General features: G+C 34.0%; 1 protein-coding gene across 1 annotated transcript in view; it reads right to left on the minus strand.

Annotated features, from left to right (window-relative positions):
- Positions 1-25,381, minus strand: part of LOC130446599 (katanin p80 WD40 repeat-containing subunit B1) — a 64,871-nt gene that overhangs the window by 37,274 nt on the left and 2,216 nt on the right. Inside the window, exons 2-5 of the mRNA XM_056782961.1 lie at positions 11,072-11,327; positions 3,727-3,872; positions 1,653-2,062; positions 72-360 (exon numbers count right to left, since the gene is read on the minus strand). Of these exons, the coding sequence (XP_056638939.1) occupies positions 72-360; positions 1,653-2,062; positions 3,727-3,872; positions 11,072-11,327 (1,101 nt within the window). The remainder of the gene's footprint in view (positions 1-71; positions 361-1,652; positions 2,063-3,726; positions 3,873-11,071; positions 11,328-25,381) is intronic.

Consider the following 25,381-nt stretch of genomic DNA (forward strand, 5'->3'; position numbering starts at 1 on the left):
ACAAAAATTATTAAAATAGAAAACAATTTAAAAAGTTTCTTAGTAATATTTACAAAAATTACAGTACTCACATCCTCTGCCTCTGAAAATTTCGTTGTAATCCTTTACGTTCGTAATATCTGCCGTAGATTCTTCTTCGGGATCGGTTCCAGATGTGCTTTCTTCAATTGTTTTTACATCTAATATTCTACTTTTCAAACTAGGCGGTCGTTCAGCTTTGGAAAAACTTTTTCTTATGCTTTGATTAGGCATAAACGGACCCGTCTGCGTATCGAGAACTGATGATATGCTGAAAGGCTTGCATTTTTTTAAATCTACTACATATACTTGAACGTTGGTTAAATGAAAAGAAGCGCCAATCTGCAAAATGTCAAAAAATAGAATAAATTGTCTAGAAACTTTCGGTGGTAGGCCTCAGTTGCCTAGTTGGTTTTCTAATATTATAATTTAAGCGCCAAAAAATGGGCTTAACACAAGTAGAGGAATTATTGATAACGAACGTTGATTCTGGTATCATAGCTGGCTCTAAATATAATAAAGATGTCGCCAAGAAATTATTTCTGCTGAATGAACACTTTCAATGTTATTGAGTAAATGTTATTTATTTCTTGGAAGGAATTGGTATGCCACCAATTATCTTACACATTTTGTGTTGATCGTTCACTACGCTGTTTAGAAAATGTATCAACTTTAAAAACTAAGGCTAGAAGAAGCATGGAAATAGTCCACAGAAATAATGTATCGAGAATCTGATGAAATTTGATGGAAAATGAGATAGAAGGAAAAAATTATAACATCTCACGGTGAACACAAGAATTAAGAGCAATAATTAAAACGAGAAAAGCAACAATGGAGAATTACATTGAAAATTAAAGAAAGAAACATGCATAGAAAGCTATGAAAAATAAAGTCAAGGAGGAAATTGAAATAACAAAGAAAATACTGGGAAACAATAAAAAAAGAGGATTTTGGAATAAAATCAGAGCGATACGAGGAAGGGATAGGGGTGAAATAAGAAGAATGAGAAATATTATAAAAGTAAACATGGAAAATATAGTGGCAATATGGAAGGAAATTTTTAAATAGAAATCCACAGATAGGGAAACATCACAAGACCAAAGAAAACTTGACAATAACAAGTAACACAGAAAATAAAGAGGGAGAAAATAAAAAAAAACAATACGACAAATGATTGAAGTTGCAGATATGGAAGAGAATTTTCAAAAAGAAAGAAACATGACAAGAGAAGAATTGGACGACGAAGGAGAATTGTATGACAATAGGAGGGGAAGAAACGATATCACAGAAAAAACAGAAAAAGCAAAAGCATTAAGGGGATCAAAATAATAAAAACTTTGGATGGAAAGAAGAAATTGAGTAGGACCCAAGAAAACTTGGCTAGAACAACTAGCAGAGAAAGGAGGAAGAAAGGGAAATACTACGAATGGAGTAGCAAAGGGTCGGATAGAGTGGAGAAATGTATAAAGCACAATAAAAAACTAAAATCTCAATACTGTGACGCTCCAAAGGGCAAAAATTGTTCGAGAAAAGTTGAATTTACAATTATGAGTTCCCAGAAATATCTAAATAAAAGTTGTGATTCAGCCTATTAAACCTAAACTACTTTTAGAATATTTATCATATTAACTTACCAACTGATTAGAAGCAACAGAAATATCCGTAACTCTTCCCCAATAAACGGGCACCGAATCATACAAACGGTTTGGCTCCCAACCAACCACTTTCAAATAATCCCTCGTACCAGCAAAAAGACATTCGCCATCGGGATTAAAGGTCAAACATCTTACAGCTCCTACGTCACTTTCCGTCGATACCAAATTGAAGTTTTCCAAATCGAAGAAATTTACGGATCTGTCGATGCTTCCGCTGGCCAAAAGGAATTCGTGGGGGTGGAATTCCACGCACGTTAACGGATTCATGTGATCTTTGAATTCTTTAAGAACTCGACTGACTCGTAGATCCCAAATTTTTAGCGTGGAATCTTCACCGCCCGTCGCTATCCATTGTCCGTCGGGACTGAATTTGACGCTGTTCACCGTACCTTCAATTTATTAATTGCAATAACATATTATAACTATTTTTATTTAAAGAAAAAGACAATAGTTCAGAAAAATTCATTGGTTCACATATATAAAGTTCACTTTTTACTGATAGAGAGCGTTGCTTTATTTTTTGAATAATTTTTGTCACGTGTTACTGGTCACATTGACGTAACTTTAAATACAAGTAGTGCTTGATTTTTTTATAAGCTATTAGTTACGGGTTATGGTGGTGATTGCTTAAAAGAGCGCAAGTTTCAGAATTGGTATAAAAATTTCCGTTCTAGAGATTTTTCAATCAAATATGAGCAACGTTCCAGTCGGTCTATTGAAGTTGATGATGACGAAATTAAAGTTATAATTGTACCTCACGAACTGAAAGAAATTCTTTTATCACAAAGAATCGTTATTTATGGCGATATGCATCTTAAACGAAATGAAACCGATCCTTTCTTGAAAAGAATCATCACTGGTGATGAAAAATGAACCAGAACCACAAAGCGATCAATTTTGATGTTTTCTGTCAACAATTAAAAAAACTGGATGAAGGAATCAAAGAAAAATGGTCATAATTGTCAAATCCGAAAGGTTTAGTGTTCCACTATGATAATGCAAGGGCTCACACATCTTTGGCAACTCGTGGGAAACTATTTGAGCTTGGCTGGAAAGTGATGCCACATCCTCCTTACAGCCCTGATCTGGCACCCTCTGATTATCATGTATTTCGAAGTTTGCAGAATTCTTTGAATGGTCAAACTTTCACAAAGAACGATGACCTTCAATCGTACTTGGTTCAATTTTTTGCTGATAAGGATCAGAAAATTTATGAGCGCGGAATCATGAAGCTGGAAGAAAGATAGCAAAAGGTCATTGAACAATACGGAAGATATATAATTGGTTAAAAAATATTCTTTGTTAAAAATAAATGTGTATTTTATAATACAAAACCAAAATTACTTTGTCGCCAACTGAAAAGAAATACAGAAGAGAAATTAATAGACAGTTAATAGTTTTTCATTTGAAAAAAATTCAAAGATGAAGCTAATCATTTTATTGGGCAAGGAAAGATCTTACACAGTAAAAGGATGCAAGCAAATGTACAGCAACAATGACAAAATAGAAATGCCAAAAATGTCACCGTACAGGACTGTATTTCTCCAATGAGTTTCTTCAAAACTCCCACACAGTTGGATTTAAAATTATTTGGATCCAAGCAAAAACAATTTCCTTGGAGGATGTCACAACTTGTCGGGTAAACGGTTAAGGTAATTTTTTCTATGAAGGTTGAATTTTAGGAATGTATGATAAGTATTTTTTCAAATCTTATCTAGAATATTGGGTCAAACTGAGTCAAGGGCCTATGCAATGTCAATAAATGCTCCGACAAGGTATTTATCTTATCTTACAAGGATTGGCGAATATATTTGCAAAGACAATGTGTTTGTTTATTAATTGATTGTTATGATCTAAAATTGAATTGGTTGTTGAGTAGTATAAGTTTAACAATTAATAGCAAATTTTATAATACTTTCGCCGGGATTTGGATCAAGCTCAAAGGTTTGTAGAGAATTTTTTCGGTTTGTTTCCGAAATTTATGACAGCTTGGCACATAATTTAAATTTTTGGAACAAAGTTATGAACAAGAGCAACCTTTTTGTATACCTACCCTTATGTCCGTTGTAAGTAAAAAGTACCCCTTTTTTTCGGGTATCCCACATTTTAATACTGCTATCGGCACTTCCAGAGACCAAAAAGTCTCCATAAGGATGAAAATCTATACATTTTATTGCATATTTGTGACCATTTAATGTCCTAAAATATTAAATAAGGTTAATTAATTTTGTATTCTAAAATTTCTTGAAGGAATTGGGATTTTGGAAAGATAGGGAAAAGGTATACAACAAAATTGGATAAATATGTAATAATAGAAAAATTGGAGAAGTTGAAGAATATCTTCAATCGCTTATAGGATGGATATGTTGAAAAGGTAACGCAACTTTATAATATTTCGATTTCTCTCAAAAATGTTTTTTTTTAAATTGCTACTTCTTGGATCTTTTAGTTGGTAAAATTGAATAAGAGGCCAATTAAATAGTCCAAAAATCGTTAGATTAAGTTAATGATTGGACTGACAGCTTAATGAAAATGAAACTGTGCATGTGAAGTTTATAAAAATACACACTGTTCAAATGCCTTTAATCTTTAATAATCGTATTATTCAATATGTAAATAACGCTAAATACCTAGGCATGAATTTAGATACGAAGCTACGATGTACTTTATAATTACTGAAAATTTTGGCTTTGAAAACTTTGTGCTCATTCCGTCTGAAACACTTTATTCGACATTAACAAAACTCGAATTTTATCACGCTGAAGAAGGAAACTTTTTGGAATCAAAATATATCATGATTACATTGTTTTTTTATTGTGTTGTGAATAAGGTTTATTTAATTTATCTTATTTGCTTATCTAGTAGAATTTATTTTTCATTCCTACGACCATACGGCAGATGATAAAAATGTCACATTGTTCAAAGGGGCCATTTGGTTTGGAACTATTCCAGAAATCGGCGTGTTATTCTTCGTTTGTATTGAATGACTCTCAGCAAACTTGAAATTTCGCTGCATTTCTAGTGGTTCCGAGTTAAAACTCATAGTCCGGGAGCGGTCAATGCTGCCGTGTGGAATCATAGGGCTGAGGTTAAAACAGTGGTATTCTTACCTATTTTGAGCCACTGAAACCAAATATGCCCGGCGTTTTTGCGAAAAACTGGTACGTTTTTTTCAAATCACAATTGTTTAAACAAATTATGAACAAATGGTTTTTGCGGCGTTTGGCCCTAATCGAGATTGACAATTACGCGTTTTATCAACGTTGCAGCTCGTGGCGACAAGCCTCGATCACAGCGCACCGAACACAGACGAATCTGTTCTGGCGCTCATTTTATGTCGTTAATTCACTACCTGTCTTAAAAAGAGATCCATTGAAATATTCTCAAATCATGGTAGAGAATATATTTTTCGAAATTTTTTAGAATAATTTATCTTAATGAATAAATATTTAATGTACATTATAATTTTATATCAAAGTTAGTATTACATGTCTACGCACATCCTGTTGTCCGATGCTTCAGTATTGTTTATTTTATTTTAACGCAACAGCTCTAACGCAACAGCAAGATTTATCGGAAATGCAAGCTTTACGTCGACAATTTGGCGACGCGTTTTTTTTTTCGATGCAGATCTACAGATGGATATATACTCTGCTGGTACATGAATATCTTTGTTTTTTAAGGCCCTCTCTCTCTCGTCGAATGCATTTGCGTTCATTTGCGTATGTCCGACCTCAAGGAATTTTTGCTATATCACGATATTTAAATTCATAGTTGTAGTGAGTAAAGCGTTACCCGAGACTGAATTTCTGTTCTGGTAAGTACACCCACCACTGTAAAAAATGACTTTCATCGGTTGAACAGATTCATCTTGGAGTACAACTTTGTTCTCTATTAAATCCATCCAAATACTAGCAAATTCTTCGAAATTTAGGCCTCCACTTTAATTCCATAAATAACAGACACCGTTTTTATTTTTTAAATTGATAAATGTCAGGTTATGTATTTGGAGCTTTGTTCGGTAATACGAGCTGCTTATTTTGGATTTAGGAGATTTAGGTCTATTGTAAAAACAATATTTTCTTTATCCTTTTCCTTTTCTGCTCTCGCTTCTCCTTTTTTAGTTTGATGCTCATGTAATCTATTTCAAGTAATTTTCCAACTTTATATAAAGTACACATATTTTTTTTTTAGTTTTTGCTCGGCAGTAATGTGACTCCATGACGGGTATTGAGCCCAAAAAATTCAGTAACTCTTGACGCTCTTTTGCAAAAGGCTTTGAAGTGGTTGATTGCTCTTGATTTTGCTCATGATGATTATCTTTGCATCGGCTGAAAACATACACGGGTATGTTATATCGCCGAAGACACAATACAAAATATGGCGTCAATCATCGAGTTAGCCGCACAATTTGAATTATATGGATTTGGCTGTTCTACGTATCACACTTTGTTGCCTATTTAACAATTAAAGTGAGTTTAACTGGTTTTACCCTCTTAGCCGACGATATGTTACGTAGAAAGCTCTAGGTATATGTAACTTGATAGATGAAGTAGGAGGTAATTCACATTTTTTGTCGTGATAAATCCAATAACGAAGCTGGTAAAAATTTTCACATACAATATCAAATCAACTTGTAATGTAACAACTAAAAGTTATTGAAAAATACATATAAGACACCAGTACTTCATTTTATGAAGAAAACTATTACATTTCGTTTAAATGCGTTCGGTTACAATAATTCATATTGTTATTTATTTGGTCGTGTAATTAGAGAGCTTATGTAATGGAATGATATTGTTAATGTTGATGCCAAAGTTTTTTTAAGGCAGAAAATGCCCGCCAGAACAGAGCCACCTGCGTTCGACGAACTCCAGTAGGAATCTGTTGAACCGATGAAAGTAATTTTTTAGTGTGGGTGTACTTACCAGAACAGGAATTGTCTTGGGTAACGCTTTACCCACTACAGCTATGAATGAAGATGTGATGGAGCAAAAATTCCTTGAGGTCGGGCATATGCAAATGGAGGCGAACTCTATGCATTCAACCATAGAAAGGGTCTTAAAAAACAAAGATATTAAGATATTCATGCAGGGTATATATCCATCTGTAGATCTGCAAGGAAAAAACCGCGTCCATACGAGGTAAAATATCTAAACTACCAATTCTTTAAGAAGTTTGATGAGATTCGATTTTATAAAAGCATTCACCCTGCTGGATCTACAGGAAATCATAAGCTAACAGATATAAGACCTCTTCGCTGCACTCCAAATGGTGATATTTATTACAAACTTAGATTCCCAGATAAGTGGCAAATATTACCACTACTCTACAAAATTTATACAATAGCAGGCCAAAAATTACCGCGAGAAAGTTCGAAGACCTACAATGCTTAAAAATACCCTACCTGAAGATTAACGCACTAACTACGATATGATTAGAACAAATAAAGTGATGATAACAAAAAATTAATTGGTATTAAGTGAAAGACGAATAGTAATACTAATTTTTAACTTAATTACTATTTTATGAAAGAGGATTTAAGACATTTATGTTGTTTTTTGTTCCATTTTTTGATTTTTGATTAAAATATTGATTAGTTTCATAAATAATTTGCCAAATATGTTACAGTGTTGTTAATAAAAAATAAATAGACTGATAAACTAAATAATTAAAATTATTTTACTTACCCTTGAAATCTTTAGAAAAACCTGCCAATTCCGGTAAATAAAACGATTGCTCCCAAAAAAATTAGTCATAAAAACACTTATAACTTATTAACAATAAAAAATTACTATGTAATTAGTTACTAATAATGTAGAATATCTAAAAATACACCAAATATATTTTTTTCGACTTAACCTAAAATTGCAAAACTCAAATTTATTAAGTTTTATTTTTCTACTGTAAATTTGGGTTAAAGTGAGTTAGCAAGTTTACACTTTTCGCAGATGATATCATCAAATTAATTGCTTAAATAACAACATGTCAATGTTGGAAAGTCCAGCGTGATTGATTTATTAATTCAAAAGAGAGTGCACATATTACTGCCCCCTATCGATTAATTCGTATCAAATTGTCGACGTAAAGCTTGCATTTCCGATAAATCTTGCTGTTGCGTTAGAGCTGGCATTAAATGTTGTATATTTTGTTCTTGTCAAATAATAAAAATAAAAATAACGTGAAAAAATAAATTAATTGATACTAAAGCATTAGACATGTAATGCTGACTGTGATATGAAATTATAATGTACATTAAATATTTATTCAGTAAGATAAATTATTCTAAAAAATATCGAAAAATATATTCTTTTCCATGATTTGAGAATATTTCAATGGATCTCTTTTTAAGGCAGGTAGTGAATTAACGACATAAAATGAGCGCCAGAACAGATTCGCCTGTGTTCGGTGCGCGGTGATCGAGGCTTGTCGCCACGAGCTGCAACATTGATAAAACGCTTAATTGTCAATCGCGATTACAGCCAAACACCGGACCCTCACTAATTTCAAAGTACCTATACCAATTTCTAGAGTAAGGTTCAAAGAACTAGAACGATTTTTAAAATTTAAAACATGTTCAGTTGGTCAAAAGTTATTAACATAGAAAGTTAGTAAAAATCGTCGATTTTTCGACTCTCGAAAATTAATAAATCTTTAAATATGCATTATACGGAAAAATGACGAAAGACCTTATCTTCTTAAAATGGTCCATATTTGAATAAAAAAAATTGTCCTAACCGGAAAAACCATTTGTTCATAATTTTTTTAAACAATTGCAATTTAAACAAAACGGGTATACACTCACGGCAGCATTGACAGCTCCCGAGTTTTAAATAGGAACCACCATAAATGCAGAGAAATTTCAAGTTTGCTGAGAGTCATTCAATAAAAACGATGAATAACGCTGACTTCTGGAATAGTACCAAACCAAACGGCCCCTTCGAACAATGTGACATTTTTTATTATCTGCTGCATTATCGTACAAAACAAAAATAAAATCTACTATATAAGTAACTAAGATAAATTAAATAAACGTTAATTTATGTATATACCAGGATATATTGAAAAATTCTTAGCCTACTATAGAACCAAACAAAATTTCATTGTTAAAATATTTTATTACTCAACATATTCTCCTCTTAATTTACATACATTTATTACAGCGAACCTACAATGTCTCTAGACCTTTCAAAAAAAATGTTTCTTCTTTTTCTGCAAACCAGACCTCCACAGCTTTTATTACCTCCTAGTTGGAAGAAAATTTACGAACTTTTTAACATTTTTTCATTTGGGGAAAGAGATTATAGTCAGACGGAGCTAAATCTGGTGAATAAGGGGGGTGTTCTAGTAATTCAAACCCTAAATCAGGAAGTTTTTGCATGACATGAGATTTGTGTGCAGGGGCGTTGTCCTGCAAAAACAAAACAACTTTGCATAGCATCATGATTTAACTGAAGCAAGAACTTTTCCAACAGATTTTTGGACACGAATCTTCTTAGGTCTTGGAGAACCATAGTGTCGCCATTCCATCGATTGTTGCTTTGTTTCTGGATCGTAGAAATGTACCCAAGACTCATCCACAGCAACAATTCGGTTTAAGAAGTCCATATCGTTTTCAAATCGAGCATATATCGAACGCGATGCTTCTACCCTTGCACGCTTTTGGTGAACATTCATACATTTGGGGATCCATTTTGCAGCAATTTTTCTCATATCCAAATTGACGTGAACTATATGATGAACGCGTTCGTATAAAATATTCAGTGCTTCAGATATCCGTTTTAACCCAATTCTACGGTTTGATAAAATCATGTCATGAACTGCATCGATATTTTCGGAGACTGACACAGAAACTGGCCTTCCCGATGGGTCATCATCTTCAATGGAAAATTTACCTCTTTTGAAGCTTGCCGTCCAATTTTTCACGGTCGCATACGAAGGACATTGATCACCAAGGGTATTAAAGCATATCTTCGTAAATCTGTTTTTCTCTTAACCCTTTTAAATTCAGGTACTTGATGATGGCTCGATACTCCAATTTTTCGATTATCACAATTTCGGTGGACATCTTTTTTCTTTTAATTTATTGCGTAACTCTGGTTCACTTTTATGACGTCAAACTTTACACTGACACTTCTAATAAGTTATTGTTCGTTGCTATGGTAACGCAATATTTTGTTTATGCATGGAACCATTCTAGGCTAACTAGATATCAATACATCTTCATATATTTTGAAATAATTATCAATTTAATTTATAATAGATGTATAATATAATCGGTATCACTATCTAATCTTATTCGCAAATTGTACTTAGTGCCAGATAAATATGCCGATCCATAGCAGAGGTTCCCAAACTTTTTTCTTCGTAGACCACTTCTCAAATATTGACGATTTTGAACTCTTCAGTCTATCTAATAGAACATAATCGAAGTCCTTAACACTTTGACCTATTGATCTGTTGTAGATCATTTACTTGTCAAAGAGCAACGTGGTTTGACTGAGGGCTTTGCGGCCTAATGGTTTTAACCTTTACACTGTTGACGCCCTTCTATAATCGGGCCAGTGACGCTTTTCCGGCTTTGCTTCATTTTAGTAGGTCCAGATGAATGTTCTGTGCTTGCGGACCATATGGATTTCAGAAATGATTGATAAAGTCATACTAGCAGTGAAAACGTTTCAATAGCCTTTGAAGATGGACAACGTCGCACTCATAGAGGAGGTGCTCGGCTGCTTCCTTGTAGAAACAACAAGAGCTGTCGAGAGTTTCTGCGATGGTTTCTAGTGATAATTCATCTGACAGTATCCAGTGAGCATAAAAGTAACTCTCCTTAGTTCGTCTATACTTAATGAAAGAAGTTTTCGAACCCATTTAGTAGAATAGGAAAGAAATATCCTCGACAGTTTCAAGCTTGGAGTTTTACTCTAAGTTTCCTCTGTTTTTATGATCATGACTTGATGACTTTTTGAGAAATCTGTGAAAGGTTGTGGTTCTTTAAAGATTTGCATTGTCCTTCTTCACCAAATGATCAGCTTGTCCATTGCTGAGCACTCCGCTGTGGACAGGTACCCCCATCGGAAGGTTCTTTGCCAATAGAAATAGTGAATAACAAGGTGTTACCTTTCTTTCAATTAAAAAAAAATAATGTCATTTGAAACTGTTTAACTTATTTTTAAAACGAAAAAAAATTGTTTCAAAATGAAAATTATGTCTTATGACGTTATCATAGTTATAGTTGTTCTAAATAAAAGCAAATAATTTCTCACTTGGCATTTATCGCCTAAACATTTCCTAACGAAAAAAAATTTCCAAATATTTATATGTATATAGGAAAGAATAGACATGAAAGTAGTTGATGAAGACGAAGTATGGAAGTATAAAATGGAATTGAAAATTACCTTACAAGTTTGGCAGCCTCCAAATCCCAAACTTTAAGAGCCCCCGCTCTTGATCCTGCACAGACTAGTTCTTCTAATTGATTGAATTGTACACAATCGACTGCAGTGGTATGACCGCTCAGACTCATAAAACAACTTTGTTTTCCTACTGCCCATAAATTCACTTTCTTATCATCACCTCCAGTAACCAATACTCTACCGGATTTATGTCCCAATGCCAAACAGTTGACGTTTGCATTGTGTGCCATAAAATCTTCTGTAAAAGAAATAGAAAGTTAAATAATGACATTCTCACATCAGCCCAATTTGGTACAGTATACGAGGAGTGCTACTAAGATACAAATAAAAACAAATATTTACAATTTTTTCCAATCCGATTGGGGTACCTCCAAAACATGTAATTTGAACTCATCAACGGGTTCTTCGGGTGAAGAGAAACATTGATTTCGCAATTTATAATTTATCTACGGGAATAAGAATAAATCATTGGGTGCAAAATAAGGACTGTACGGCGGATGACCTATCAATTTGATGTTTGGACAGTTCCAAAACGTTTTTGTTTGAACTGACGTGTGAGAGCTCGCATTGTCGTGGTCGATGGGTTTTCCTGATTTTTTCGTAACATATGCTGGCGTACCATTCAGCATTAACCGTTCTACACTGCTCTAATGGAGCAGTGGCGACATGTCCAGTTTTTCCGAAAAAACAGGCGACCATTTGCTTTGAAGTGAGCAACAACTTTTGTTGGATTTGGTTCGTCTTGAAAAACCCATACAGCCGATTGTTGTTAAATTTCGTTTTCATATGCATTGATCTATTATCCGTCGCCTATCACGTTCTTACAGACGTCTTTTGCAGTACTGCAGTTTTTTTCAGAATTTCTTTGCACCAATCAGCACGAGCTTTGTTTTGAGCAATTATCAATTTATGCGGTATCCAACGCGAAAAAGCCTTATTGACTGGAAAGTTTTTATGCTATATTGAATGTATGCAAGTTCATGCACAGCATCAATGTTTTCTAGCACAACAGCTGATTTTGGACGACCTTTACGAAATTCATCACAAAGTGCGACCACGATTGAATTAGAAAAACCAGCGAAACAAGGTTACTGGAGATGGTGCTTCATCGTCAAAAATCTGTTGGTTTAATCCACGTCGAAAGTCATAAAAAATCAACGCACGAAAATTTAATTCCATTTTTTTACCAAGATGAATGTCTCAAGTATCTGTTAACAACTCAAATAGAACTCGCACGACGTTCTGAGTAGGTTCACCATTAAACACGTCAAACATTATGAGTGAGTGCAATATTAGATTTGACATATTCACTTCAGTGTTGCTATATTTTAAAACTTAAGTAGCAGCCCTCGTATCTAATATCAATGTGAAGACAAATAAAAGCGAAGTTGTCAAACACCTTATCTTAAATGTTTGAGATTGCTTTCCATTATTCAATAAACTGAAGGTTTTCAACATTACTTGGAAACTAGTTCGAAAATACAGTGCAGACTCGATAATCTTCAGTAGTCCGAACAAGCATTTTCAATACATTGGATACTCTCTAATCCGAATTTCATAGTACTCGATAATCCGAACCTGTACTTTTAGGCCTATTTCCTATATAAATTATGAGTAGATGTTCAGGGATTCCCCCATGACCCTTTTGTTTATATCTGGGACTCACATTAAACAGGTGTGCAGCATTTTCACTGCTTTTGTACCCTTTTGAGCAGTGATATTTATATACTTTACTGGGATGCTTGTAATGACATTTTAGGTGATGTAAGTATCAATTTTATGTCAGATTGACAAAAATAATCATTGATATAACACTCTATGACCACTAAATCAACATCTGACCAATATTTTATTATAAAATATAAAACTAAGATATTAGTGACCCTAAAATACACTGCTCATTTTTTTTAAAAAAGTAGTTAGAGTCCTATGCGTTTTTTTAGGAACCGGCTGTACAATTGTGTATTTTTTTAGATTTATTAGTCAGTGTGATTCTGGCGCAGAAAAACTTGAATATCTTGAAATGGAAACTCGTTTGTATGCGAGGTTTTGTAGACAAAGATCGAGGCATATCCCAATTTCTTATGAAATTTTATCTGCTAAAGTAAGACAGTTTTATACCGAAACATATGGAAATATTTTTATTGTTTTTAATATGGTGATTCCTACCTAGTTTTTAACAAATCGCATAGGGTAGTTTGGGCTACCTTAAAAATGTATGATATGATGTTGCATCACGTATGTCGTAGATTATAGAAGACGTACGTCGGTTGGGATGATTCGACGAAATTAAAATTCTGCTCTGAAATGGACTGAGTATGTTCGAGGTATCTGTAACTGTCAATTTATGATTTTTTTTTTGATATTATTTATAACTTGAAGTAGTTTTTGGAACAAAATCAATTTGAGTCAAACTTGTCAACAATATTGTTTGTGGGCTGTTATCTCAGTGTTGATATTTTGTGTTAAATTGTTTATTGAAAAATCAAATAAAAACGGATATAGAAAATGACTTTTCTTTAACACTACCAAAAGTTAGGAAGTTGCCTTATTATATGACCTATGAATCTTTTTTCAACTGACAAGGAATTGTTAATAACTATAATTAGATATATAGATTTTTGTATTAATTATTATGAGATTCAATGGAATAAATTTAGTGTAATGGCAAACAGTGAATTTTAAAGAAAAAGTGGCAATGGCAATGGCAGTGATGCCAAAAGAAAATTTTAGAGATCGGAGGCCTTCGAAATTCGGCATAGGAGGGCCCTGGTCGATTTTTGAGGTTCTACCCATCCGTGAAAAAGTAGGGTGAGCAATTTTGACGTTCTTAGGGTCGATTTTACATATTTTGATCCTACTGAACATGAATATGTCGTTACTTTCAAGATCAGACCTCGAGAAGTGCCCCAAATTTCAAATTGAAAATTTTCCCATTTTCGGATTTTTGTGAAAATACGTGAAAATTTCGGTTTTTCTTCAATAGACCGAATACTTTTTCAGGATCGAATTTTCGATACGATATTCGAGTAGTAGAGGTCAAATATGACATGTCGAGGTGGGAGGAAACAGGAGGTACCGCAAGTTGCCTAGTTTCGAGGGTGTTTTTATACGTTTTTTGAATATTTTCTTCTCTGTATAAAATGTGAGGAATTTTGAAGCATTACAAATAGTAGATATGGTGACTAAAGAGCTCAAACAATGAGCCTATTCGTTATTGAGCCTTTTACTACATTTGGTTTAGCATTTAAGGAGCCAAAAGTTTTGTTTTTTTCAGAGCATATTCGACGAATCTTCAGTATTGGGATCGATTTCAAAATTTTCATCATAATAACCTGTTCTTAAAATAATAATCCATTGTGGAGGTGTAGTATTATACTCAAGCAAAATACTTTTTCTAATAGAAAAGAGCTTAACTTCTTTCTTTCGAATTTTGATCTATTTTTTATTCCCCTCCCTTTCAGAAAATTTACCCCTGCGTCCATCTTCAAGTTTAAAAGCTTCACACTTACAACTTGAGACATTGCATTGGAATGAAATAAATTCCCTGAATATAAATAAGATATATGTAGGTAATATTTTTCATGTAAATACCGAAGAAACAAGGCTTATCATTTGGTTTAGGAGTTGCCCCCTTCTCCCATCATTCCTTCTTTAAGACAAAAAATGAACTCCCGCAGCGTTTCGGGAGTTTTACGCATTATGCTTGGGGTGATAGAAATGTCAAGACTCATAATTTGTGCCATTATCGACGAAAATTGGTGAAATTTCTGAAACCTTGCGCAAGTTCATTTCTTGTCAATGCCGTCAAGGATGTTCTACAAATAGATGCGGTTGCGCTAAGAATAATCTGTATTGTACCCCTGTATGGGGACAATTCTCTATCTGCGCGTGTTTTTGAGTGGTATCTGCGCGTGTTTTTGAGTGGTATATGCGCTTTAATGATGGCCGAGAGAGCACTGAATATAACCAATCCCCAGGTCGCCCTATGACTGTTTCAACAGAGACCAAAATCAACCAAATTGTGCGTGCAGATCGTCGAATGAGCATCCGGACGATTGCCGAGGCTGTAAACCCCGATAAAGGAACGATTAGAAAAATATTTCACGAGGAATTACACATGACAAAAGTCTGTGCGAAGTTGGTGCCAAAAAATCTGACTCTTGACCAAAAGCTCTTGCGTCAACAGGTCTACTCAGATTTCTTTGAAAGGCTAGAAAAAGATCTGCTGCGAAAGGGACCCTATTAGAGTCGATGGAAGCGGTAAAGCAAAAAACGGCAGAGATCCTAAAAGCACTCACCAAAGAAGACTTCCAGCACTGCTTCCATCAATGGAAAAAACGTAAGGAAAGGTGTGTGGTGTGGCGTGGCGAGGAGAGTATATTGTATGAGGAGGATTCGAATGCAGAATAATTTATATGATAAAACCCTTTTTTGTAACCAGTCTCATTATTTAATAGCCAGACCTCGTATCGCAACCAAATTTTCCACGAAAATATTTAGTAGCCGTAGTTTTACATAAAATGATAATTATACAAATTGTCCAAGTATTAAAACATTACATTCTCCAACTCGATTTTTCTTTTCACTTTTAAGGAATAAAAAGTTGATATTTGACAGTTGAGTAAATCCTCCACACCATATAAGAACAGTCATTAAAATGAGTGTGTTGCCATTCGAAAAATCAATCGAGATTGAAAATCGATTAATCGACATTCAAATCATCAACTACATTAAAAACTTGTTGTGTATCCATTGATTATATCTCAACAAATACTTGAGATGATTAAAAAAAATTAACACTATTATAATATTTAATAATATTTTTATAACGGAAATTACACATCTGTCCTTCTTAAATAAGTAGAATATAATTTATTCAAACAAAACGTCATTAAAAAAAGTAATCTACAGGTATATATCTAACTTCTGTATAACTTGTTTTAGTTTCTAATAACACTGGTCGACAAAAAAATTTTTATGTTGTAACACAAAAGAATGAATAGCATATTGTGATAAAATGGACCTATACAAATACGAAAATATGAAAAAAATAATTGTAACACGTAAGGTTTTTATATTGTTACATTTATAGAACCATATTCATCGGTAAAATATTTAATATTCATTAAAAAAATAATTTCGCGCTTTTTAAATCGTATATATTGACAATATTTATAGTTTACATCTAATAAACATGCCTCACGTCTATTAAAAACAAAATCTTTGAAGGAAATCACTTTAAATATCAATTAGCTCTATATTTTCCTTTTATGAGTGGTTGCACTTTCTCTTTTTAAAAACCAACAGTAATCACCCATCATGGCCGAATCCCATCGTCCTTGATACTGAATTTCCATTGTTCTATCTTGGTGGAACCTTTCACCCTGCTTATCACTGACAGCTCCCAAATATTCGGGAAAAAAATGTCAGAATGGGGAATGGGGGAAATTTTCAATGACATTCGAGCACCAAGTGATTTGTAGGCTTCTAGAAGTTCATCAAGTAACTGTTGGTAGTTTGGATCCATATTGTTGCCCAAAAATCCCCCCACTACACTAATAAATGCCTTCCATGCTCGAAGTTGCTCTAAGCAATTTTCTTAATTGTGGCCCATTAAAAATACCTTCCTTTAATTTGACATCACTCAACTGGGGAAAGACTTCTCTAAGATATTTGTATCCATCACCCTCTTTATCCACAGCATTTACAAAGTTTGTCATCAATCCCAGTTTAACGTGAAGGGGGGGGGGGCAGAAGGACATTTTTGGGATCTAAAAGGGGTATGAACTCAACATTTTGAGATCACGGTTGAAACTCACTTCTTGCTTGCCATTTTTTTTACATATTGTTAATCTACTATCCCATAGACAAAGAAAACAGCAATGTTTTGTAAGCCCTCCCTGAAGTCCCATTAAAAATTCCAATTACCTTCAGGTCTCCACATATCTGCCACTTATAAGTGTTGTAGTTATTTTGTCTAAAAGCAAGCGAATATTTTAATAAGTTTCTTTCATCTTCGCACAATGAGCAACTGGTAGAGACGGTTTTAAATTTCCATTGTGTAATAACACTGCTTTTAAACTGTATTTAGACGAGTCAATAAATAGGCGCCACTCACTCTATTGAAGAAACTCAAGTTTCTTCAATAGACCATCAATATTCGTACACACAAACAACGAATTTTCCATACTGTAGAATGCAGAAATTGTAGCATTTCTTTTTCTAAAGGTCGTAATTTTTGTCTTTTTGGCTAACAAGTTCCATTCCTTAAGACGAGAAGCATGAAATTCAAACTGTTGCTTTGATAACCTCAAATCGCGTGCTAAATCATTCGACTCACTTTGAACAATCAAATGTGGCTCGCCGGAACTGGTACTTGGAGTAAAAATAGGGTCGGTTCATTGCAGCTTCCTGATGATACGTTGCCTCCAGTATCTTCTAAAACAATATTTTGTGGATCTAAAGGCGCAATCGGTAGTAGTAAATCTTCGTTATGGGGGACAGGTCGTATAGCAGATGGCAAATTTGGATACTCAATCTTGTGCTTACCTTTCCTAAAAAACCTTCATTCTATGTTAGGAATAATAACATTTATCAAAATTGTTAGTGGCCCCGTCATACCATTGGAATTCCAAAAGGCCTTTCTTTTACTTTCTTTCTTCCCATTCATCCACTGCACCAATGATACGCTATAACTAACACAGCACGCGTGGGGGCCCACTGCTTGTCTTGGTCTCCAATTAAAGTACAAAAATATTTGAAATAGGTTTCTGTCACATTTTCGGAAAATGCCCTGGCTTGCAATTTCACCTTAAATTCTTCACAAATATAGCAAAATTAGACAGTAGAAGTTTTGCAACTGAGGCGCGATTGACATTTTCGTCTTTATAATCACTTTTTGCACTATGATCAGAGAACCACTTACTATGAAACTCAACATAATACTAATTTTTAATGTTATTTTCATGTTTATTATTCTGAATAATACAGTTTAAATATTTTTTCGGCAATAAAATTTACCGATATTAACCGCTCCTTTATAAAATGACCTACCTACTAATGTAAACAGGGATAATTAAGCTATTGAAAAGTGGTACTTGTTAGGGCTTAATAAATATTTTTCTATTGTTGGACGGGTATTACCATTTTAAAAATTAAGATGTGGCCTGTGTCACCAAAATCTTTTCGGCCAGTGTAATTGGTGATTCCAAGATAAGAACTGTTAAATACCGAGCGTACTTTTAGTTATTGTCGTTCATTGTAATATTTTTCCTTTGTCATCGTTTAATGACGCAGTTAATAATTTCGATAATAAGATTTACATTGTTCTCTTAAAAGACATACAATATAATTGGTTTATAAAACGAAATCAAGTTTTTGACTGATCCCATTTAACCGTTGATAATTTGAAACAGCGTTATTATAACCGTAAATAAGATTAAAAACACCTTATGTTTATTGGATAAAATTTTTTCTCTAACGAAATATATTTAGCAAAAATCTAACGTGAGACATAAGATCCAGAAGTTTTATAAAACTATCGAAATAATATTGTCAATTCGAAGTGATATACAATCGGCATGAAAAATTAAATCATAATGTATGATTTTGTTATAAAGTTATTGTTTGGGAAAGAAAACCTTACAATATTTAGTGATATTTTCCCTGGCCGTAATAACAGCTTCCAATCGCTTTTTCATGTATCGTATAAGTTTCTTTATTCGATCTTGTTCGATGTTATCCCATTCTTCAAAGAGTGCCGTTTCTGTATCCGATTTTGTGGCTAGTGCGGGATTTATAGCCTTAACTTCCCCCTTATGTTCATCCCATAAATTCTCGATTGAATTTAAGTTCGGCTACACGCTGGACAATCCATAATGGCAATTTCCACACCCGGTGGATACTTCCATACAAAATTTGCAATATGTGGACGGGTATTATCTGGTATTAGAATGAAGTTTTCGCTGAAGAAAATGGTGTAGGGAACGACGCGATCTCTTAAATTTTTTCCTTTGTGTCGGTTCGCTGTGAATCCCTCCACTCCAACGCTAATTTGAAAAAAAAACCAATTCGGTTTTTGATTTCATTGAAATGTCCGCCCAAACCATCCAAAAACTACGTTATCTTCTATGCAATACTCGTCCTCTTCTATCGCTACCATGCTTTCGTCTGAGAAAAGGACGGAGCCCCATTGTTCGTCAGTCCAATTAACGTCTTTTCTAGCAAATCATAGACGTGCTGCTTGGTTGGCTGGGGTTAATTTGGGACCAGTAGTGGACCTTTTTGGTTTAAGGTTAGCTGCCTTAAGTATTCTTCTGACTTTCCAGCCACTCCTTGCGTTTTGTTGGACTTGAAGACGATTTCTTCCGGAACCGCGTCTTCGATGAAAGTTACCAATCACGTGGTAACGACGGTAAAAAAATAAGAGTAGGAAGATAGGAAAATAATATAACAAAAATGAAAGGAAAAATAATTCACAGGCGATCTAAGATTGGGAAGTGGAAGAGGGTGAGTATTTATGTTGTCCTATGGAAAAAAGTTCATGGCAATAAAAAATTCTACTGATTTTATTGAGTTAAACAAAGAGTACCTTTATTGTTTATTCCGTGAAAACTACATGGACATACGTAATCATCCGATAAAAATTCTTAATGTTCAAATGTATAATTTAGAAAATATACTTAAAAAAAGTTCTGATTTCGCAACTTTAAGGTCTATAACTCAAAAACGGGGGGTCATGTCACAACATTATTTTCACGTCATCTACTCACTCCCGGAATACTCTGTAAAATGTGATATGTGGTAAATAAATTTTAGTATTTTGTTTTATCTCGATTTTTAACTAAAGTTTTTTATGATAAGAATTGAATATTTGAGTAGAGCATTTATGTTAAGATTGTTGAAGTCAAGTTCCTCCATTACGGATTGTGCTTAACACTTATTATGGATGGACTCATAGCACAACCCCCAATTTGATTGATTCTAGAACTTTTTACGATGTGTTTTTTATAGAATTTTTTCGACCTTCATCAAAATTTTTAACGACACTACTTGTAATTTAATTATATTTTCAAATAGTTATAAAAGTATACGAGTACTTAATCCTACACATAAAAATGTTTGTATCAATTAGAGATATTTATATCGATTACCTATCTCATGGATTATTTAAAAAAACCGTATAAATTGTAATTTTTGACGCTTTCAAGGAATTGGAGAAAAAAGCAAAAGTTATTCGATCACCAATGTATTTATGATATAATAGTAAATTGAGAACATTTCTTTAATCTGAGTTTTGAGTAAACTTGAATTACACAGTATTTTTCTTCTGATTTTGATAATTGAATATTGTAATGCGGACCTGGACGAGTTGTTTACTGTTCAGTTCATGATGAGACGTGTCTTATCTCGTTTTGTAAAGATTTTCGCTATTTGATCACCGGCATTATATACTGTCACCACATGGTGCAGACGATTTGGGAGGTGTTGCATATAATCAGACTCAGCAGCATTTACTACTACTATTGGAGTGTTAGCGCACAATTTTAGTTGTCTTATGGTGTTGCAAACCTCCTACCACGTAGTGGTTCTTTAATCTTGCTAAACGAAATCAAAGTTACTGGCCGAAATGTCAAGAGTTGATGAATCGGTCTCACAAAGGACAGAAGTAGCTAATAAAGTGTTTAAAACTTATGATAGAGCTGAAATAACACCGGATTTGGGACTAAGTACAACAATGGGAGTTGTGATGGCACGAAGAAATATGATTTCAACACAAGAAAATTTGACTGTTGTACCGAATAGTTTAAAGAACATGTCGTTCACGCTGTACCGAATAGTTTAAAGAACATGTCGTTCACGCAATGCACAATATCTACCGTTGCTTATGTGCTGGGAAAAAAGTAATTTCGTAAAAAGTGACATTTTGTTACCTAGTAACAGAGATAAAATGTCGACCATTTATCCTGTCACTGGAAAAAAAAAGAAATTATGTGCCAAGGTAGAAGAGGTATTAGAAAAAAAAGCCTATACTTGATATGAAAAAATATGCGATGGAAAAATCATATTGAAAACGTCAGAAAATGTATTGCTAGTTCACTTTCAAGACTAGCACAAACGAATAAGGCTTCAACTTTGTGGTCCAAATAGTGGATGATGAGAGCATTAAAGAACCTATTTATGGATAGTTTAACACAATTGAAAAAAATTCTTACGAAACAAGCAGTATATAACTTGGGCACATCATTATATTCTAAATAAATAAAAATGAAGTTCCCCCTCCTTGGACAATCTCTATTCCCACCATCAACGTCAACATGAACTCCTTTAAAAAAGAAAAAACAAACCGTTCTCTAATAACACAATCGTTCCGTACTCTTATGGAAAAAAGCTTCATATAATACCATTTTCTATACACCGAAGCTTCCAAAACACCTAATAGCGTAGAAGCTGCAGTAGTAGTGGAGAACGAAATACAAACATTTGAACTATCTCCACATAGCAGCGTCCACACTGGAGAACTCTATGCCAAATTATAGGCACTACTCATCGCTAGGAGAAATCAATACAATAAAATAGTCATAATTACAGACAGCATGAGCTCGATACAAACAATTAAACAACTCTTTTCCAAACACCCTATAAGTATCCTTATTAAAACCCAATTACACCTTATCCACCAAACCAAGGCACACGTATCAATTATTTGGGTCCCATCACACACAAGCATACCAGGAAACGAAAAAGGAGACAAATGTGCCAAAGAAGCAGCAGATAACAACGAAGCAACAATTGTACGGGAAGTGATAGCAAACAACTATAAAGGGACAATCAAAACATAAGTACAGTGCCAGTGGCAAAGTGAATGGAACAGATCGCAGTCGATATTAAAATCTATAAAACCATCCGTCCAGCCATGAAAAAACAGCTTCAAACATCGTACGGACCAAATAAAAATCGATCGCTTAAGGTTGGGGCACACCAAAGTGACACACTCCTATTTATTTAAACGAAACAACCCACCAATACGTGAAGCTTGTAACGAGAATATAACTATGAAACACTTATTATTGAACTGTAAAAAGTACAAAAACGAGAGACTAACTAACAACTTCTCAAACACCATGGTCGCTCTGCTGAACAATAATTGTAATACTGCAGACTTAATCAAATATCTAAAAGACACTCAACTGTATCATAAATTGTAAACAGCTGACATGTCGCTAATAACCTTGTAGTTGATGCGACATTGAATGAATAAATAAAAAAACATGAAGTTGACACAATGAATTTCATTCGAGGAACGTGCTCCCAAGAAAGCAGAAACCGATCAATATTAACCTGATTTGTTGACTTTAGAAAAAACCACTACACTTGTAGAAAAAACGTTTTTTCCACTATGACAATGCGACTGTCCATTCGTCCGCTATTGTTTTGTTTTTATGTAAAAAACAAGCACAACAGGGAAAACCCTATCGATTACACTCGAGTAATTCGAGTGTTGTCTGCCGTGTGGAGATTCTGTGGGTATTGAACTTCCGTAGATTATATTGTTCGGCAAAAATGTGCCTTGCTTTCTGATTCTACAGGCTTGCACATATCCAAAGAAGCGAGTCCAGATAAATTGACGTTCTGGGCGTCTCCAGGCCAAATCGGTGTACATGAGCCACTTCCGCTTGTCGAGTAGGTCTTGTCAAAACTCCTCTAGGTGGGATTATCTCGAAATTAGCTCGAAAGAGAATCTACCGTGGTAGTATCGGCAAAAAAGAGTCAGGTAAACTCTAAATCGTCTATAAGTCGAATTGCTCTATTCTGTATTAGGGCGAGCATCCTCAGGGTATGCTTGGGAGTCGACTTCCAAATGTGGGAAGCAATACTCCAAAGATGGATGAATCTGGGTCTTATAGAGGAATAAAAAATAAAAATAAAGTAGTATATAGTTTTTTGGTTTTAAAGAGGGCTCAAAGTTTTTGTGAAGCTAATTAGGCTACGTGACTACCAGCCAGCCAAACTGCTACCTCCCATGAATGTCTGTTTCAAAACTTAAAAAAAAGCTGGTTGGAAAGCGATTTCACAGTAATAAACAGATAACGGCAAAGAAATACGCATACTTTGCGATACTAAGTGTGTAAATTTAAAGGAAGATTATGTTGAAAACTTATTTAGAGTACAGTCTTCAACGAAAAGTCGTTTTTCCACCATCGTATAATTTAAATTTAGAGGTAAATGAACACTAGCCTGTCGGCGCGATATCTTCGATCATTATACATCGGGATATTAGATTTGATTGGCCAACCCCTTAGTCCCCATCACTTCCATAGTCTAGAACGATGTTAGAAGTTTATACTGGTGTGTTTGCATATGAAATCAGTGCACTTGTACTTCGATATAAGTAGACTGGATGAGTTTAGGCACCAATAGTGAAAAATAGGTTGCTGCCGATCGTTTCACGGAGCCAAATAATATTTTTCATCTACTGTACAATAAAAAACCCTTCAATGAAAATATTTTACAGTGAATGAATTATGGATGGCAAAGTCTTCAGATATTTTCTAAAGGTAGTTTTCTTGGGCCATTATTTCCATATAACATGTTTATCTTTGGAAGAAAATGAAAGTAAATCATGTTGTATTAAAAGAAGTTATGAATATTATTTTTTTCTGCATAACTAAAAAGATAATAATCATCTCCGGTAGGCGACGATGTTTTACAGCGGCACATATGCTCGTCCTTCTCAAATTTAAAATCTTGCCATAATTTTAATGATTTTTTTCAATTTGAAGAAATGAACAATTATTTCATTAACAAATCTCGAAGCCGCAAGACGTTTGTTATGTGTAACGTGAAAAATCTAGGATTATAGTTTGTCGTATGTCAGTCGCAATATCTTGAGAATATTAAATCTAAATGGACAATCTCATGCTTCCCTCACTACTGTAGCCTATAGCGACGTTCATCATTCATTATGGTCCCTGTGCACATTAAATCTGTGCACTTGTACTTCGAGATTGTAATAATTGGTATCGAAACGGGATTATGATAAAATGATGGATATTACTGTGCAATATGTGACAATTAATTTTTCTTTCATTCCATTAAAAGTGTAGGACATCCGATCCAAGTGAATATAACTGGTTGTAAAGGTGTGATGTAAGTAATAGCCTTTCATCTTATTCGGAAGGTACGAGGCATGAGAATGGACAAAATCTGGTATAGATTTAAAACGAATGAAAAATTTCTTAGAAATACAATGGGTGAAATAGGTCAACCGCCCTCGCAACATTATCTATTGAAAACCAAATGTTTGAAGAGATCCAAAATGTTTATGGATTAGTTATTGATTAATTTATTTCGGAAAAGAAAAACAGACTTTGATTTCCAGTTAAAAACTGGCCAATTACTTATCAGCATGGTTAAGTTATTTATTTTGAATTTTTTAATGAAATCCTTCAATTTTATAATCGGGATTGATTGTTTGATAGCATAAAAAATAATATTTTTGGGCGTGGTCGTGTGACACCTATTTTTTTAGCTTAAATTGTGTACCCACAAAGTATTGAATCACGCGCCGCAACTGACTGTGGAATATAAATCTAATTGCACTTATCCACTAAAAAATATTACCTTGAGATTCGATAAAGTTTTGTTAGCAATGTTTAACATCGATTTTAAAAATATTATAACAAGGTTTTCAGTACGTGATGCAATTTTATCAAGTATTTAAATTGAAAACAATGAATGTTCTTATGTATTGTTGATACATCAATTAACTGAAATTGGGTATATACAGAGTGTTCTGGGACTTTTTCTCTTACGAGGCTTTATGCATTTGAAGTTGCAAAATCAGAACTTATATTTATGTATATTTTCTAAATTATACGTTCGATCACTATGACTTTTTAAAGGATGATTACGTTTGTAGTGTGCTTGATGGAATAAATTATTCTAAATTTCTATCTGAAGACCAGTGAGGCTCATGCCCAATGGTTAACAGTCCATAACTTTTATAGGGACAATCTGTATAATTTAAAGATGGCAAAAATGAATTTTTCAATGGATTTTTTAACAAAAATGTCCTCTTTGTTCAACTCGATAAAGTTTATGGTTTAGGAGATATATAGATTTTTAGATCGCTGTACATGACAAGGAAACTGTTTGTCATAAATAGACATTCTGAAGAAAATTACCACAAATTATAATTATTGATCAAAAATACTCAATACAAGAGGTATTGAAACACAATCAAACATTTCTAGTTAAATTGCATACTGTCAAACATGGTGTTACTTA

This window comes from Diorhabda sublineata, chromosome 7 (genome assembly GCF_026230105.1).
Source record: "Diorhabda sublineata isolate icDioSubl1.1 chromosome 7, icDioSubl1.1, whole genome shotgun sequence".
NCBI lineage: Eukaryota > Metazoa > Arthropoda > Insecta > Coleoptera > Chrysomelidae > Diorhabda > Diorhabda sublineata.